Raw genomic sequence first — 14754 nt, forward strand, 5'->3', positions numbered from 1 at the left:
GAAACTATTAAATCTGTATCATTTACTAAACTTTAAAAATGTTTTTAAATAAGACTAAAAAAAAAGTCCTAAACATTTTTAAAATTTCAGTTCAAAGCAAAGCATTACAAACTGCTTGAACTGAATATTTACATTTGGGTAAGTTTTCTTTAGGATGCTAATAAACAACAGAAACTTTTAATCTCTTGGAATCAACTACTTTAACTCTTCTAATACACACTGCCTAAGAGGCTCGTACAGTCACTATGACACTGTGCCTTGTCAAAGACTTTGCCATCCTAACACTTCTCTTAAGCAGATGATACATTCCAAGGTAACAACTCTAGGTATTAAATTGCATTTGTCCTTTGGTTTATACTTTTGAATCCTATCATAATGCTTTATTATTCTCTTGGGCTCTAGCAAATTTTAAACTTACTGCATTAAGAAAACACAGGCAGATAAAATGTCAGATGTATATAATACATGCAGATCACTTACCTTTATATTACCTACAAAATCTATTTTAACAGGTGCAAAAACAGTGGGCCCCAGTTTATCTAAAAGAAATATGTTAGAATTATTTTTGGAAGAAATATCCAACAAACCATATTTATTACATTTAAGAAAGGCTGCTATGAAATGCAGTGTTGTAATCTATGATAAAGTTAAACACTTTCAGTGTTTACTTACCATGTATGCAAACTCTGATCTCAAAAACAGTGGAGTATGGTGAAGCAACTGGAGTTAACTTACTTACATTTTTAATTGACTAATTTTATGTTTATAATTTCACATGGGCAGAGTGGTGGCTCTGAGGCTAGGGATCTGCGCTGGCAATCAAAAGGTTGCCGATTTGAATCCCGTAAATGCTAGAAGTGGCTCTACTCCATTGGGTCCTTCAGCAAGGACCTTAACCTGCAATTGCTTTGTCCTGGGTATGACGTTAATCTGCATCCAGCCATACAAGCAGGTCCTCCAACTAACAGGGAAAACTTGGGGGTTGATGGCGGGAGTGGCACTCCAGCAACTGTAAAAAAAAATCCCTCACACTCTTCCAGTGTGGTGCTGAGGTGTCAACCGCTGCACTTGGGGTCCCAATCCAGGGGTTTGTCATGTGGTGGGTGCGGCAACACACCATCAGTGCATGCTCCCACAGCTCTCTCTTACAATTTCTTACAGAGGCAGATAATTAAAATATATATGTTTTGATGATTAACGATGTTGCCAACAAACTTTAGATTGCCATATTTACTTTAACATTTACTTATACCAACACCATAAAAAGTCTTATGGATTTAGTATATAATAAACTACCTATAATAAATATTGAAAAAGCTACTTCTAGATATTTTTTCGATGTACAAAATTGCATGGTGTTTTTGTCATTCTGGAAACCAATGTGAGTTTTGCTTCATTTTGATTACATTTTGTAAATATCATTGCTTCCATCCATTATTATAACCTGCTTATTTGTACTCCACAGTTATAGGAACACAATACTTTAAACTAAATAGTTACACTTGAATTCTTTTAACTTGACAAGATATTTAATCATGATAAAATTGGCATAACTTTTTTTTAATTCTCTGCTATATAGACATTCCTGAACATTCATATGCTGTTAGGCATCTTACTTAAAAAGGAAGCAACAATAGTTCAGATCTTTCAGTTTTTTGAGGGGAAGAAGCTTTTGTTATGTTCAGCATGTTAATTACTACAACATGTATGGTAATGAAAAGAAACAGTAAGCTATGTGTGCTACTTATCTTGAGTCAAATGCATAGCATGACTGGCTACTAAACATTAGGTTTGTAATTGTGACTATGGGTACATTTTCATCAAAATAAATAAATTCTACGAAAAATTCATTAACACATAAGAAACACGTTATTTGTTTCATTTATTAGAACCGATATTCAAGTTTTCCCAGTCTTGAACATTTCAGGTATTTTATACATAAAATGCACAGCCTCTAACTTGGGATAGTTAATAATATGTTCCAGTATTAGTTCTTAGTAAATCAGAAATTTTAATTTTATGCAATAGTATATGATCAGCATGACAGTTTTCAAAGTGAACTACATTAACTAATATAAAAGTGCATCTATAAGTCACTACTGATTTTTGACTGAAGTACTGTATACAATAACGTACATGATAATGTACAATTTAATGATCTTACCTAATACTGGAACTATTGAATAGCACGATTCCAAAAATGGTTCTGTTGGGATGCCATTTTCCTCTTCTAAGTTTATATCACTAAATCTACAGCAGAAGCACATACAGGGAGTGAAAAAAGTAAAAGGAAAATTACCATTTTTGTGTACTCTTCTCAAACAGACATGTAATTTAAAGCACAAACCAAAACACACTATTTCTAATTTAGAACACACACTTCGAACAATGAACTTGCAATCGTAGAAAGATAGCAATGGCACTCCAGTAAACTTTAACTTACTTTTTATTTGCAGAATGTGGTTAAAGGTAAAAATAAATAAATGAATAAATAAAAATAAAATGATGGTATTGTTTTTAAGCTATTCAGATTTCAGCACCTCTGTCAGACCAGAAAACCAAGTGAAGGCTCATTACACATGAATCTCATAGTTGCAAACATAAGAAAATCAACCTCAAATCAATTCAACAAAGTTTTCATCATATGCAAACATGCATTTGGGACCAATAAAGTCACACTATTCACTATGTTGATTACCTCTTATGATAATTTGATGAACTGTTTATTGTAAGTGGCTAATGAAAACATAAAAGCAAAAGTTTGATTGGATTAAAATGAAAATTTATATGCAGCATACAGTACATGTTGTTTCTATACACAGAGCCATACAGTCAACAAAACAGAACAAAGATGAAAAAATAGACTCAATTTGCTTAAATGTGACAACAGATGATTTAGTCTTAATCTTTGTTATATACATATAGCGCTGTATTTAAAGGCTATTTAACTGTTAAACAAAATAAGTCTCCTTTAAATGAAAGCAATGTGTGTTTGTGTAGTAAATATAGTGTTTCCTTCTAACAACATCAGCTCTCGTCTCTTTTATAGCAGAGTTAGCTAGCCAAGGTTTTGAATTGCCTTATGCTTTATTTTGCACTTTTACTTGTAATCTGCCTTGTGCAGGATAAAATGTACTTTGCCTTGGCTAAATTCAAGAAATAGATTTGCTGGGGTTGTACTGCTATCATGGTGTGTGTCTGTGACCAAATGAGAGTCACTTGTTCGTCATGCTGTACTTTTTTCACAAGCTTGTCAGAGCCTAAATATTTGTCAGCAGCAGTATGACATTTTTTGTAAATTTTGCAATCGCTTCTTCTTTTGTACCTTGGTTCTAAATGAACACTTAAACCCCTCATTTATTTTTTACTGCAATGCAGTGACCCATGTGTGCATCAGGATATACATGTACAAAGCTAACTTAGTCCTTCAAGAACAAGTTCCTCACCAGTCTGTTTTCACCACACATGCATAACTATGATTTAGTTTAGTATAAATTTACAAGACAAGGGTGGACCATTGAAAAATGCTAAATTAAATGTTGTGACAAAGATAGTAAAAACAAAGCACATATTCATAAAATGAAATCATCAACTTGTCAATCAAGTCTTAATAACAACTTCAAATACATTTTAATACCTGTGGCCCATGGCACTAAAGAAAGTTTCAATTTGCTCCTCTTCCTCATCCTCCTCTGTAACAGCCTCTGCCACTAGCACATCACTCAACTCCTCAGCTGGCAAGTCTGACTCTGTTGATTTTCTAGACATTTCTTCTTTACAGGACAAGTCAGCAGCACACTGTGCATCATTTGATAATTCAATTTCTGCTGATCCATCTGTATACTTGCCACAATCTGTCAGTTCCACAGGTACCAAATCTTTACCTTTTAATATAAAATGATTATTTAAATAAGATTACTTTAATGAAAACAGAAGAGTACAGTGAAGTAGGTTTTTAGAAGCACACAAGCAGTATAATGTGCACATGTGAAGAATATTAGTGAAACACTATTGTTTGTGCAATATTTTTTCCTCATTTCAGATACTGATATCACTATTTGAAAAATGTTCTTATCATATAACAATTTGTGTCATTTTTAATACACTGAACATTTATATTGTTAAACATGTCTCGTGCTTCAGGCAAAGACTTGCTTGTATTATTTTTCTGAAATTGTCTTATTCAGTGAAGGCACAGTAATAAGCAATACTGCACAAAGGTTCCAGTGTCTTAATGGAGCTTGGAGGTTCTCACCATACCTTTTTTCCAGGTCCTCCAGTTTTCCTCCCACATTCCAAACACTTATGTTAGGTTAACTGGCAAGCCTAAAATGGCCTTGTGAGAGTGTCGGGGTATGTGTGTGAGCAAGCCCTGTAATAGACGATTCCCCCAAAACATTTGTATATACAGGACAGGAATGTGGTGCTGACAGGACTTCAGTCTTGTTTTCATACTCTATATCTTGTTGAAATACACTGCCTTCTGCATATTTCTGTATTTTCTGTAGATGCATCATGTTATTCAACTTTATTCAAATTTTTCATTGACTTCTAAAAATATATATATTCATAACTGACTAAATTCCTTCAATATTTTTTTAACAAATCTAAACAATAAACATGATTTTCTTGTTCATGGACAATCACCATTAAAATACCGGGTTCTGTATATTGGTTGGATATATTGTGTTCTACTGATTTATTAGGTATTAGTTTAACTAACAACTTTAAATCAGCCTGAGGTGAGTGAGTGTGTGAGTGTACAAATCTAACTAGGAAAAAGTAAGTTTAGGACAAGGGTGGATAGTTAAAATGAACTGAAGACCCAATACCTTTAAATACTTTTTGGGAGTCATCTACTGTAGCAGTTGCACAAGAGTTTAAATTGTCCATTTGCATTTTTATTTCCTGTATAGATTTATGCTTCTCCAAGGAAACAGAGCTGCCAAGATTATTATTAAGTTCTTTCCATCTGAAAAAAAAAATTTTGTATTTACTTTTAAAAGTAATAGTGAAATCCAGTTTATAAAGTTTTTTTAACTACATGCTTACATTGGTTGCATAATATACTTTTAGCAATAAATAATACAGCAGCTTCAAGGTGCACTTTCTAAAATACACCCTTTATAAAATTTGTGAGTAATTGATTAAATAAAAAATGTTGCATTTATTGCAGTTACAATTGTTTTTAATGATAAATGTTTCAAAGAATTAATCTCATCCCTGAAAATAACTTTTTTTGATATATTCCAACAAAAACACTGCTAATGATAATACTCTTGTTCAACTATAAATAAAATCAAATGTACTGAAAAAGTACAGTACTTTAAACATGCTGTACATTCTAAATATTGTAAGCAAAATAGTCATCATCCTGTCCGATTCATCTGATGTCATTAAACATTGAAGATCACATGACTTTGTTAGCAGTAGAGGTCCAAATACTGCAGCTGTGTTGCTCCAACCATTGTATGACCCAGGAGCTGAAAGTAACTCCAATAAACAAAGTAATAAAGGAAGGCAGAAATTTTTAGTACTGAATTTTATAGCTGCACGTTAAAAATAAAACTTTTAAAGATTCTTCACTTCCTCTTAAACAGGTACTTCTCTATGAGCAAGATGAGGTCCTTTCTGGAAAGAAACCCAGGATCTGATTAGAGGCCAGTCAAGGACAAGCAGTACATAATCAGTTATGGTAATACAATGATTTATTCTAATAACTGTTCTCCTAAAATAATAAAATGCAGCTGTTGAATGCACTGACTCTTTTGATTTTTTCTGTGTAGTCACATAATACAAGTATAAAGTGCTGCAGCAGATGTCTCAAGAGTTGGTACATATAGTGTACATGTGAGCCCTTCTAAAGATGCTTATTTAACAGAAATCTAATGATATGCAAGCTACATGAACAAAGACATGCTGAGTGAGAACGTGGAGAGCACAAATTCAATGCTGAAATAAATCTCCTGTTTTTTTTTTTTTTTTGTTTGTTTTTTAACAAAGACAGTTATTGTTTGCTGCCAAGCACCTGGCTGGGTTTTCTTTTTCTGGAGCCATGATGAACCTGAAAAACAAAACTTTGTTAAACTGAATATTCTTGAAGCCTTAATTTTTAAGTCTTATTTATTTATATTAGCAGTAGAGTAGTATATCTTACTAAAGCGGTAATTTTAATATGTCAGCTAACTAAAGCAGAATTGCTGAAAGGTGACTGGCAGGCATGATAGTGTTCACAGACAATAAACTGGGAGGTTTTATTGCTTTGGAGATGATACAATTGTAGGGGGTATGAAGAATGACAAGAACATTATGGTTTACTTTTACATATTGGCTGGAAAACTGGAAAAAAATTCTACTTCAAATTGTTAATAAATACTGTAATTACATTTTAAATATTATCATATTAGAGCCATATACGTTATTAAATAGCAAAATTATTCTGGATGTTTTTATTTATACAAACACTTTAAAGCTGCTTTTGTAACAACACAGTTTTAAAATTAGTTTTATCAGCAAGCAAAATTATCAGGATTGTACACTGTACGGAGACCCTAAAGGGCCATGAGAAAAAAAAGTTATTTCAGGTAAAAATTTCTTGTGTGCCCAAAAGAAAGATCTTATGCACATGAGAAATAAGTGTTGTTTTTTTGGGGCTTATGTCCTATTAGGGGCTCTGTAGGACTGTGACATATGCTGTTTTTTATTTTTGCTTACATCGGTATATTGTGGAGACATTAGCTGCCTAATAGCATGTACTGAGGAGTAATACTTAATACGTCCACTTAAATTTTTAAATGTCACAAACTACTGATGCTTTAAATTTTCCAAAATTCCCAACTACTGTACAGGCTTACCTTTGTTAAATCAATTTGTCCCTGAAGGAGTATTATTTCAGGTAAAACAGCCTTTATTTTGTTGTTTTCAGGATACGTCATGTAAGTGAGATCAGAGTTACCGATTATGCCTGTGCTATTTGTGCTCAGATGACCTCAACTGAAGTAATTAGTCGTAATTGGAAACTTCAAGTCTCTTTCAAATATGTGTCACAAGTGCTTTCCCTGCTTTCATCACATTTTCAGCTGTTATGCTACTGAACATTAGTTGAGTTTTTGAAGCAACAATAATGTCACAAATTTAATGTTTGCTGATTTGTTTTTCGGCTATGAAAACAAATTATATGTCATCAGTAGAAAAATGTACCATGGGCCTCAAAGAGGTTCATTGAGCTGAGCCACATTAATGTCTGGCTGAGGTATAAGTTTTGAAACACCAACTAAATGCATTATTTTTAAAGACTAATTGAATATATTTTATTTTCAAATAAACACACAGAGCAGTTCATTTGTCACTGTTGTAAACTAACCATAGGTACAGAGATAGCCACTTAGTTTGGAACTTACCTTTGATTTTTACTTGCTACAATATAATCAAGGACTCGCTGCCAAGTTTCCATCAGATATTCCAGTTTTCTTTCAGTATCCCAAAAACATACAGATTACATTTTCTAATAACTGTTAATTTTACCAATATGAATAAGTGTGGATGTGTGTGAGTGTGGCACCCTACCTCAACCCAGTACAGCTGGGATAGACACCTGCACTGGTTAAGACAGCTAGAAAATGTATTTATTGTTGGAAAGACAACTGTAGCCCATTCCATTGCAAATTACAAATGAACATAAATCAAATCTGGTATCATTTTTACCTCCCTCATTTCAGTGTCTGAGGGTACTAGTTAAAACGATTTCAAGTCACAGCTGATTGGTCACATGGTCACACTCTCAAGGCATGCCCAAATCAGGTGCTGTATTTATATTTCTGAACCAATTCCACAGTGGGATAAAATGGCAATAAAATAAAGTATATGAAATTAGTTGTTAATAAAATAATATTTAAACTTTGGATCACTATCAAAAATTACCTTTCAGTAGCACTGAAGCTGGCTTGGTTACTGTGCTTGACCTGTGAAGGAGAAACAAAATATTATAAAACACTTCAGGTACATTAATTTCATACCATCATTTGAGTTATGTCTTTTCAACAGTAAAAAACAAAAGTTTTACTTTTGTATGAGTGGAAAAATTCTGTGATTTTTCTTCTGGTGGAAAAATATAAACAACAAGCTTTGTTGGTCTATTTCCTCAAAAACATTAAATACAATTAAAACTAGAATGCTGCAAGAGATTTTGAACAATTGCCGTGAAGCTTGGGAAAGCAGCAGTGGCTTTTTATTATCTTTATAATATAAAGCACAAGATTACTAGAGGGTACATTTTTTTTAAAAATCATTTGTTCAAAAGTGCATAATTTGCATCACCAATTATTTTATGAATAGCTAGAACCCTTCATTTAATAAAATTTGTACACTTATAAATATAGAAGAGTCTCCAATATCATAGAATAGGTATGTGCCATATTACAATAAATATAAAAGAATCAAATAAAAACTTGATAATATTTTCACATCAATAAATTCAAAAACAATATAAAGGGGCTAGGACATGCCTTTTTTAAAATTATATGTTGCTGGATGAATCGGTGTATAATTTTGTCTGATTGATTCTTTCAAAGCTGCCACTAAAACTTTCAACATTCTAATTCAAATATCCAGATAAAATCCAATTTATAAATTAAATTAATTGACTTTAGTGGGGAATTAATTGGTCAAATACACCAACTTATGTTTCATAAAGTAAAAGACAGCAATTCCTAACCTCAAACTCTACATTGTCCATTCACATTTGTCTTTCTGAGGATACACAAAAAATCCTTAAAATGTGAATGAAACAGATAAAAGGTTCTCTGAAATGTCCTTCGTAAAGAAACTAAAAATGTAATGGCTTTAATTGTTTATCATGATCAGGGCCCAAATTAAATCGGGCATCTCCAAATTACACCTAGGAATTGCACTAAAATTTAGAATAGGAATAGAATTTGTCCTACGCCTACTCCCAGCTAGCACTAGAGCTCATGTTTGAGAATGAATGATGTCATGACTTCACAACACCTTGAGCCGCAAATTGGAAATCAAGACATACATACTGAATTTGGGTATGGCCCACTATTAGACAGGTTTATTTAAGAATGAAAGCTCCAACAAACTGTAATTGCCTTTACTTCACTATTGGCACTTAGGCTTGTCTTGCTCAACTGGAAGAATCCTAACTCACCTCTTTTAAGTCAGTGGGTAACTGATGTTATATATTATCTGAAATGGGAAAAAATAAAATTCTCACTTAGATGATCTGTACAAAAATGTTTTCAAAACCTAGCAGGATCTAATCAATAACATTTTAGAAAAAGCATATAAATGGAGAAAGCAGATTATCTTCCCTCTTTTTATTCTATTTATTTTTATTTCTTACTTATTTTTCCTATTATTAAAGTTTCGCTCTGTTGGCCTAGCTCTCTTTCTCATGAGTGGGTTTGCTTTGTTCCGAACCTAGTTTTGTAAAACTTGACTTGCTTGGAATGTTATTTGATTTTAATAAATTCAGTGTTTAAAAAAACCTTCCCAGGTTTGTAAAATGTAATGGGAATGTTTCAGGGGTTTGTAAAATGCAGATCTTAGCATACCTGTGTGACATTTCGCTGTCAATCCCCAGTCTCGCTCCACTTATCTTCAGGGTGATGTGCTAGCAACTACAATAGTTTGTAGCTACTGTGTATTGATATTGTAAAATCACTTGCAATTTACCTGTGTGTGCTTATCCATAATTGGGGAAATGATTTTTACATGCATGCCAATTTGCATTAATGCAGCTTGCTTTAACATTACCTCATGTATAATGGTAGGGAAATGTACTGTATATATTTCTGTATTACCACAGCCTTGTAAGGGTGTTTAAAGTTTGGTGCAAAATTCGATAAACGGTTGTTTGTGATATACCAAATCATCGTTATTGTAAAGCTGCATTTTACACATAATATTAACAACACTTTCATTTCAGCTAACAGTACATGCCTTCTCTGAATATATGGAATGATCACATGATGTAAAAAAATGTGACACTAATATTGTTCCATCTGTGTCAAACTGATATCCTTTTATGAAGAAGAAGATTGTTGTACAGCATTTTAAAAAAGTTCCGCCTTTCCCAGAGTATGTGTGCCAATCAGTAGTGTTGTTGGGGGGGTGGGCTTCAGGCCTTGATCTTTAAAACCCAGCACCCCCTTTTTGCCATTATAGTCTAAACTAATAGCTGATCTCATGCATAATTCCCTCTAGGTACTTTATATATTCTTGTATGCATACCTGTTCTCTTTTTGTTATCATTCCCTGCTATATTTCTAATTTGGTGGATGGTGCATGTGCACAATCTGCAATTATCATAAATGTACTGTTTGATAAAATGTACTTAATATACAAATTATATATTTAAGTACAGTGTACTTCAATAATACCTGCTATCATTCTAGATTGTAAAAATTGTATTTAATATGACTTAATATGAAAGTGAAGTTGCTAAGAAATAGTAAATCATTATTGTGTTTTCCTTGTCACTCTGCCAAACTGATACCTCTATCATTGAGCAAAATGCTACTAGTTAATGGTTCGCCTCTTTCTCCACATCTAATAGAGGCCCACTGTTTGCCTCTTTGATAATTTATGGGCTCACAAAAATGACTTGCATAATTAAGCAGAATCACACAAAAGCATGTGTGTGATGGTTCCCCACAGCTCTTAAATTCATTGTATAGGAAACAATGTTACAATGCAACTATTGTATTAGAACCTAACACTTTGCAACTATCTTAAGCTACAGAAAAAAATGAGTAATATGTTCCAGTGATAGGGTTTGTAGATTCTCATCACACGAAAATCTGAAGGTGATGTATGTTGAGATGCTATTTGTAGATTGTGCAGAATCTCTGAAGAATTTCAGAACAGCAGGTAATGCCTAAAACCATCCATCCATCCATTATCCAACCCGCTATATCCTAACTACAGGGTCACGGGGGGTCTGCTAGAGTCAATCCCAGCCAACACAGGGCGCTAGGCAGGAAACAAACCCTGGGCAGGGTGCCAGCCCACCGCAGGGCATGCCTAAAACCATTAAGGGCAAACCAAAGAACTCTGAATTATATGAATTTATTAGCAATCAAAAGATAATTTTTGGAAATAAATGCATTAAACTACTACAAATAGCATATCTTTTCATAGAGAGAACTATGGGTTCCAAAGAACAAATTACTAGTCAGATTAACTGAGAGTAGTATCATAGGGACATTCAAATCTTGATTCAATATTTTGCTAACTTTGCATAATTTGAAATAGGTAGGTTTAGAACTTAATCTAAAAACAATTCTTAAATTCCAAAAATGTATATATACCTTGTTCTCTTTAGTTTTCCACAAGTACTTCAGTTTCCCACCACATTACAAACACATGCATGTAAAGCTTAATTTGACTCTAAATTAGCCTTTTTGAGTGAATATTAGTCTGTTTATGAAAGAGCTTTGTAATGGACTGATATCCAATCACAGATTTGTTTCTGCCTTGTACTTGATGTTGCAAGCCGTTGTACCTCATAATACTATAATATTCCCAAAATAAATGGATGCTGACAATTTACAAATACATTAGAAATATAGAAAACTAATCGATCTGCATGATTCTTAGCTGTAACAATTAACAAAATAAGTTAAAAACAGACAGAAATAATACCTTGCTGGGTTTGATAGCTGTCACAGGTGGGGAGCCTGGGGGTGTCTGACATAAAAGTTCTGCATTAAAGGTTTTGCTTGCAATCTGCATGCATTCTTCCAGGGTCTTCAAGAAAGTATTGCATGTTGATTTAACAAGCGTTGCCATATCAATATGCCCCTGTAATTTAAGATAACAGCAATTATTTCAAATAAACTGAATAATGAAATCATGTTTCTTTCTTTAAAAAAAAGATTAACATTTAACAAATTCAATTTGTAAAATATTAAGAAAACCGGTAAGTTTTCTTTATTTTTAGTATTTCTTCATATTTAATGCTAGAATCCCTAAAATCTATGAAAATATTTGTAATGCCAGGCCACCTTAAATTCCCTCGCACCTCCTCATCAGTATCTTTGTTTTGCAAGTGTTTCAATCAGCACACGCAGCAAGCAGCCTGCTATTCCATCCCCCACTGAGGCAACTGAAGTCAGATACAAACTTTTCAGAGCTGAAGTCTATTTATCTGGGAGTGAGGTATCTGGAATTGTGTAGGATAAATAATATATCGTTATTTGGAATACATACATTTAACCCAGCCACAGGGGATGCACAAACCAGTGTATTTCTTTGTGCTGGTCCCAAGCCCGGATAAATGGGGAGGGTTACGTCAGGAAGGGCATCCGGTGTAAAATTTTGCAAAATCAATATGTGGAGAACAATACAAATTTCCATACCGGATCAGTCGAGCCCCAGGTTAAAAACGACCGCCACCAGCGCTGTTAGTCAACAGGGTGTTGGCAGAAATTGGCCTACTGTTGGCCGAAGAAGAAGAAGAGGGGGGAGACGTGTCCGGAGGCAGGAGGAGAGGAGGAAAGTAAAGAGAGTGGAACAGAGCGTAGGAACTTTGAATGTTGGCAGTATGACTGGTAAGGGGAAAGAGTTAGCCGATATGATGGAGAGAAGGAAGGATGATATATTGTGTGTGCAAGAGACTAAATGGAAGGGGAGTAAAGCCAGGTAGATCGGAGGTGGATTCAAATTGTTCTATCATGGTATGGATGGGAGGAGAAATGGAGTAGGGGTTTTTCTGAAGGAACAGTATGTCAAGAGTGTTTTGGAGGTGAAAACAGTGTCAGACTGAGTAATGATTATGAAGCTGGAAATTGGAGGTGTGATGATGAATGTTGTTAGTGCATATGCCCCACAAGTTGAGTGTGCAAGAAGATTTTTTGGAGTGAGTTGGATGAAGTGATGAACAGTGTACCCAAGAGACAGAAAGTGGTGATTGGACATGTTGGTGAAGGGAACTGAGGAGACAAGAAGGTGATGGGTAGGTATGGTGTCAAGGAGAGGAATGAAGAAGGTCAGAGGATAGTGGATTTAGGGAAAAGGATGGACATGGCTGTGGTGAATACGCATTTTAAGAAGAAGGAGGAACATACGGTAACGTATAAGAGAGGAGGAAGATGCATACAGGTTGATTACATCCTATGCAGAAGTCAATCTGAAGGAGATTGAAGACTGCAAAGTGACGGCAGGATAAAGTGTAGTTAAGCAGCATAGGATGGTGGTCTGTAGGATGACGCTGGAGATTCAAGAACAGGAAGAGAGTGAGGGCTGAGCCAAGGATCAAATGGTGGAAGTTGAAAAAGGAAGACTGCAAGGTTGAGTTTAGGGAGAAGGTGAGACAGGCACTGGGTGGCAGTGAAGAGTTACCAGACAGCTGGGAAACTACAGCAGATGTAGTAAGGGTGACAGCCAGAAGGGTGTTTGGCATGACATCTGGAAAGAGGAAGGAGGAAAAGGAAAGCTGGTGGTGGAATGAGGAAATACAGGAGAGTATACAGAGGAAGACGATGGCAAAGAAGAAGTGGAATAGTCAGAGAGATGCAAAAAGTAGATAAGAGTACAAAGAGATAAGGCGCAAGGTGAAGAGAGAGGTGGCAAAGGCTAAAGAAAAGGCATATGATGAGTTGAATGAGAGGTTGGACACTAAGGAGGGACAAAAGGACCTGTACCAAATGGCTAGACAGAGGGACCAAGCTGGGAAAGATGTGCAGCAGGTTAGGGTGATAAAGGATAAGGATGGAAACGTACTCACAAGCGAGGAGAGTGTGTTGAGTAGATGGAAAAAGTACTTTGAGAGGCTGATGAATGAAAAGAACGAGAGAGAGAAGAGGTTGGATGATGTGGAGATATTGAATCAGGAAGTGCAACGGATTAGCAAGGAGGAAGTAAGGACAGCTATGAAGAGGATGAAAACGGAAAGGCCGTTGGTCCAGATGACATACCTATGGAAGCATGGAGGTGTTTAGGAGAGATGGCAGTGGAGTTTTTAAATCAGATTGTTTAATGGAATCTTGGAAAGTGAGAGGATGCCTTGGGAGTGGAGAAGAAGTGTACTGGTGCCAATATTTAAGAATAAGGGGGATGTGCAGGACTGCAGCAACTATAGGGGGATAAAATTGATGAGCCACAGTATGAAGTTATGGGAGAGAGTAGTGAAAGCTAGGTTAAGAAGTGGGGTGATGATTAGTGAGCAACAGTATGGTTTCATGCCAAGAAAGAGCACCAGAGATGCAATGTTTGCTCTGAGGATGTTGATGGAGAAGTTTAGAGAAGACCAGAAGCAGTTGCATTACGTCTTTGTGGACCTGGAGAAAGCATATGACAGGCTTCCTCCAGAGGAGCTATGGTATTGTATGAGGAAGTCGGAAGTGGAAGAGAAGTACGTAAGAGTTGTACAGGATATGTACGAGGGAAGTGTGACAGTGGTGAGGTCTGCGGTAGGAGCGACGGATGCATTCAACATGGAGGTGGGATTACATCAGGGATCAGCTCTGAGCCCTTTCTTATTTGCAATGGTGATGGACAGGTTGATAGATGAGATTAGACAGGAGTCTCCGTGAACTATGATGATTGCTGATGACATTGTGATCTGTAGCAATAGAAGGGAGCAGGATGAGGAGACCCTGGAGAGGTGGAGATATGCTCTTGAGAGGAGAGGAATGAAGGTCAGTAAGAACAACACAGAATACATGTGTGTAAATGAGAGCGAGGTCAGTGGAACGGTGAGGATGCATGGAGTACAGATGGCGAAGGTGG

At 35.3% G+C, this 14754-nt stretch overlaps 1 protein-coding gene across 2 annotated transcripts in view; it reads right to left on the minus strand.

The window, feature by feature from the left end:
• Window positions 1–14754, minus strand: part of plekha8 (pleckstrin homology domain containing, family A (phosphoinositide binding specific) member 8) — a 44754-nt gene that overhangs the window by 11627 nt on the left and 18373 nt on the right. For both annotated transcript variants that reach the window (XM_039736662.1, XM_039736660.1), the window contains exons 5-10: window positions 11668–11826; window positions 7921–7961; window positions 4833–4972; window positions 3638–3884; window positions 2165–2250; window positions 481–539 (exon numbers count right to left, since the gene is read on the minus strand). In XM_039736662.1, coding sequence (XP_039592596.1) covers window positions 481–539; window positions 2165–2250; window positions 3638–3884; window positions 4833–4972; window positions 7921–7961; window positions 11668–11826 — 732 coding nt within the window. The remainder of the gene's footprint in view (window positions 1–480; window positions 540–2164; window positions 2251–3637; window positions 3885–4832; window positions 4973–7920; window positions 7962–11667; window positions 11827–14754) is intronic.

Source organism: Polypterus senegalus, chromosome 15, assembly GCF_016835505.1.
Source record: "Polypterus senegalus isolate Bchr_013 chromosome 15, ASM1683550v1, whole genome shotgun sequence".
NCBI classification, from domain to species: domain Eukaryota; kingdom Metazoa; phylum Chordata; class Cladistia; order Polypteriformes; family Polypteridae; genus Polypterus; species Polypterus senegalus.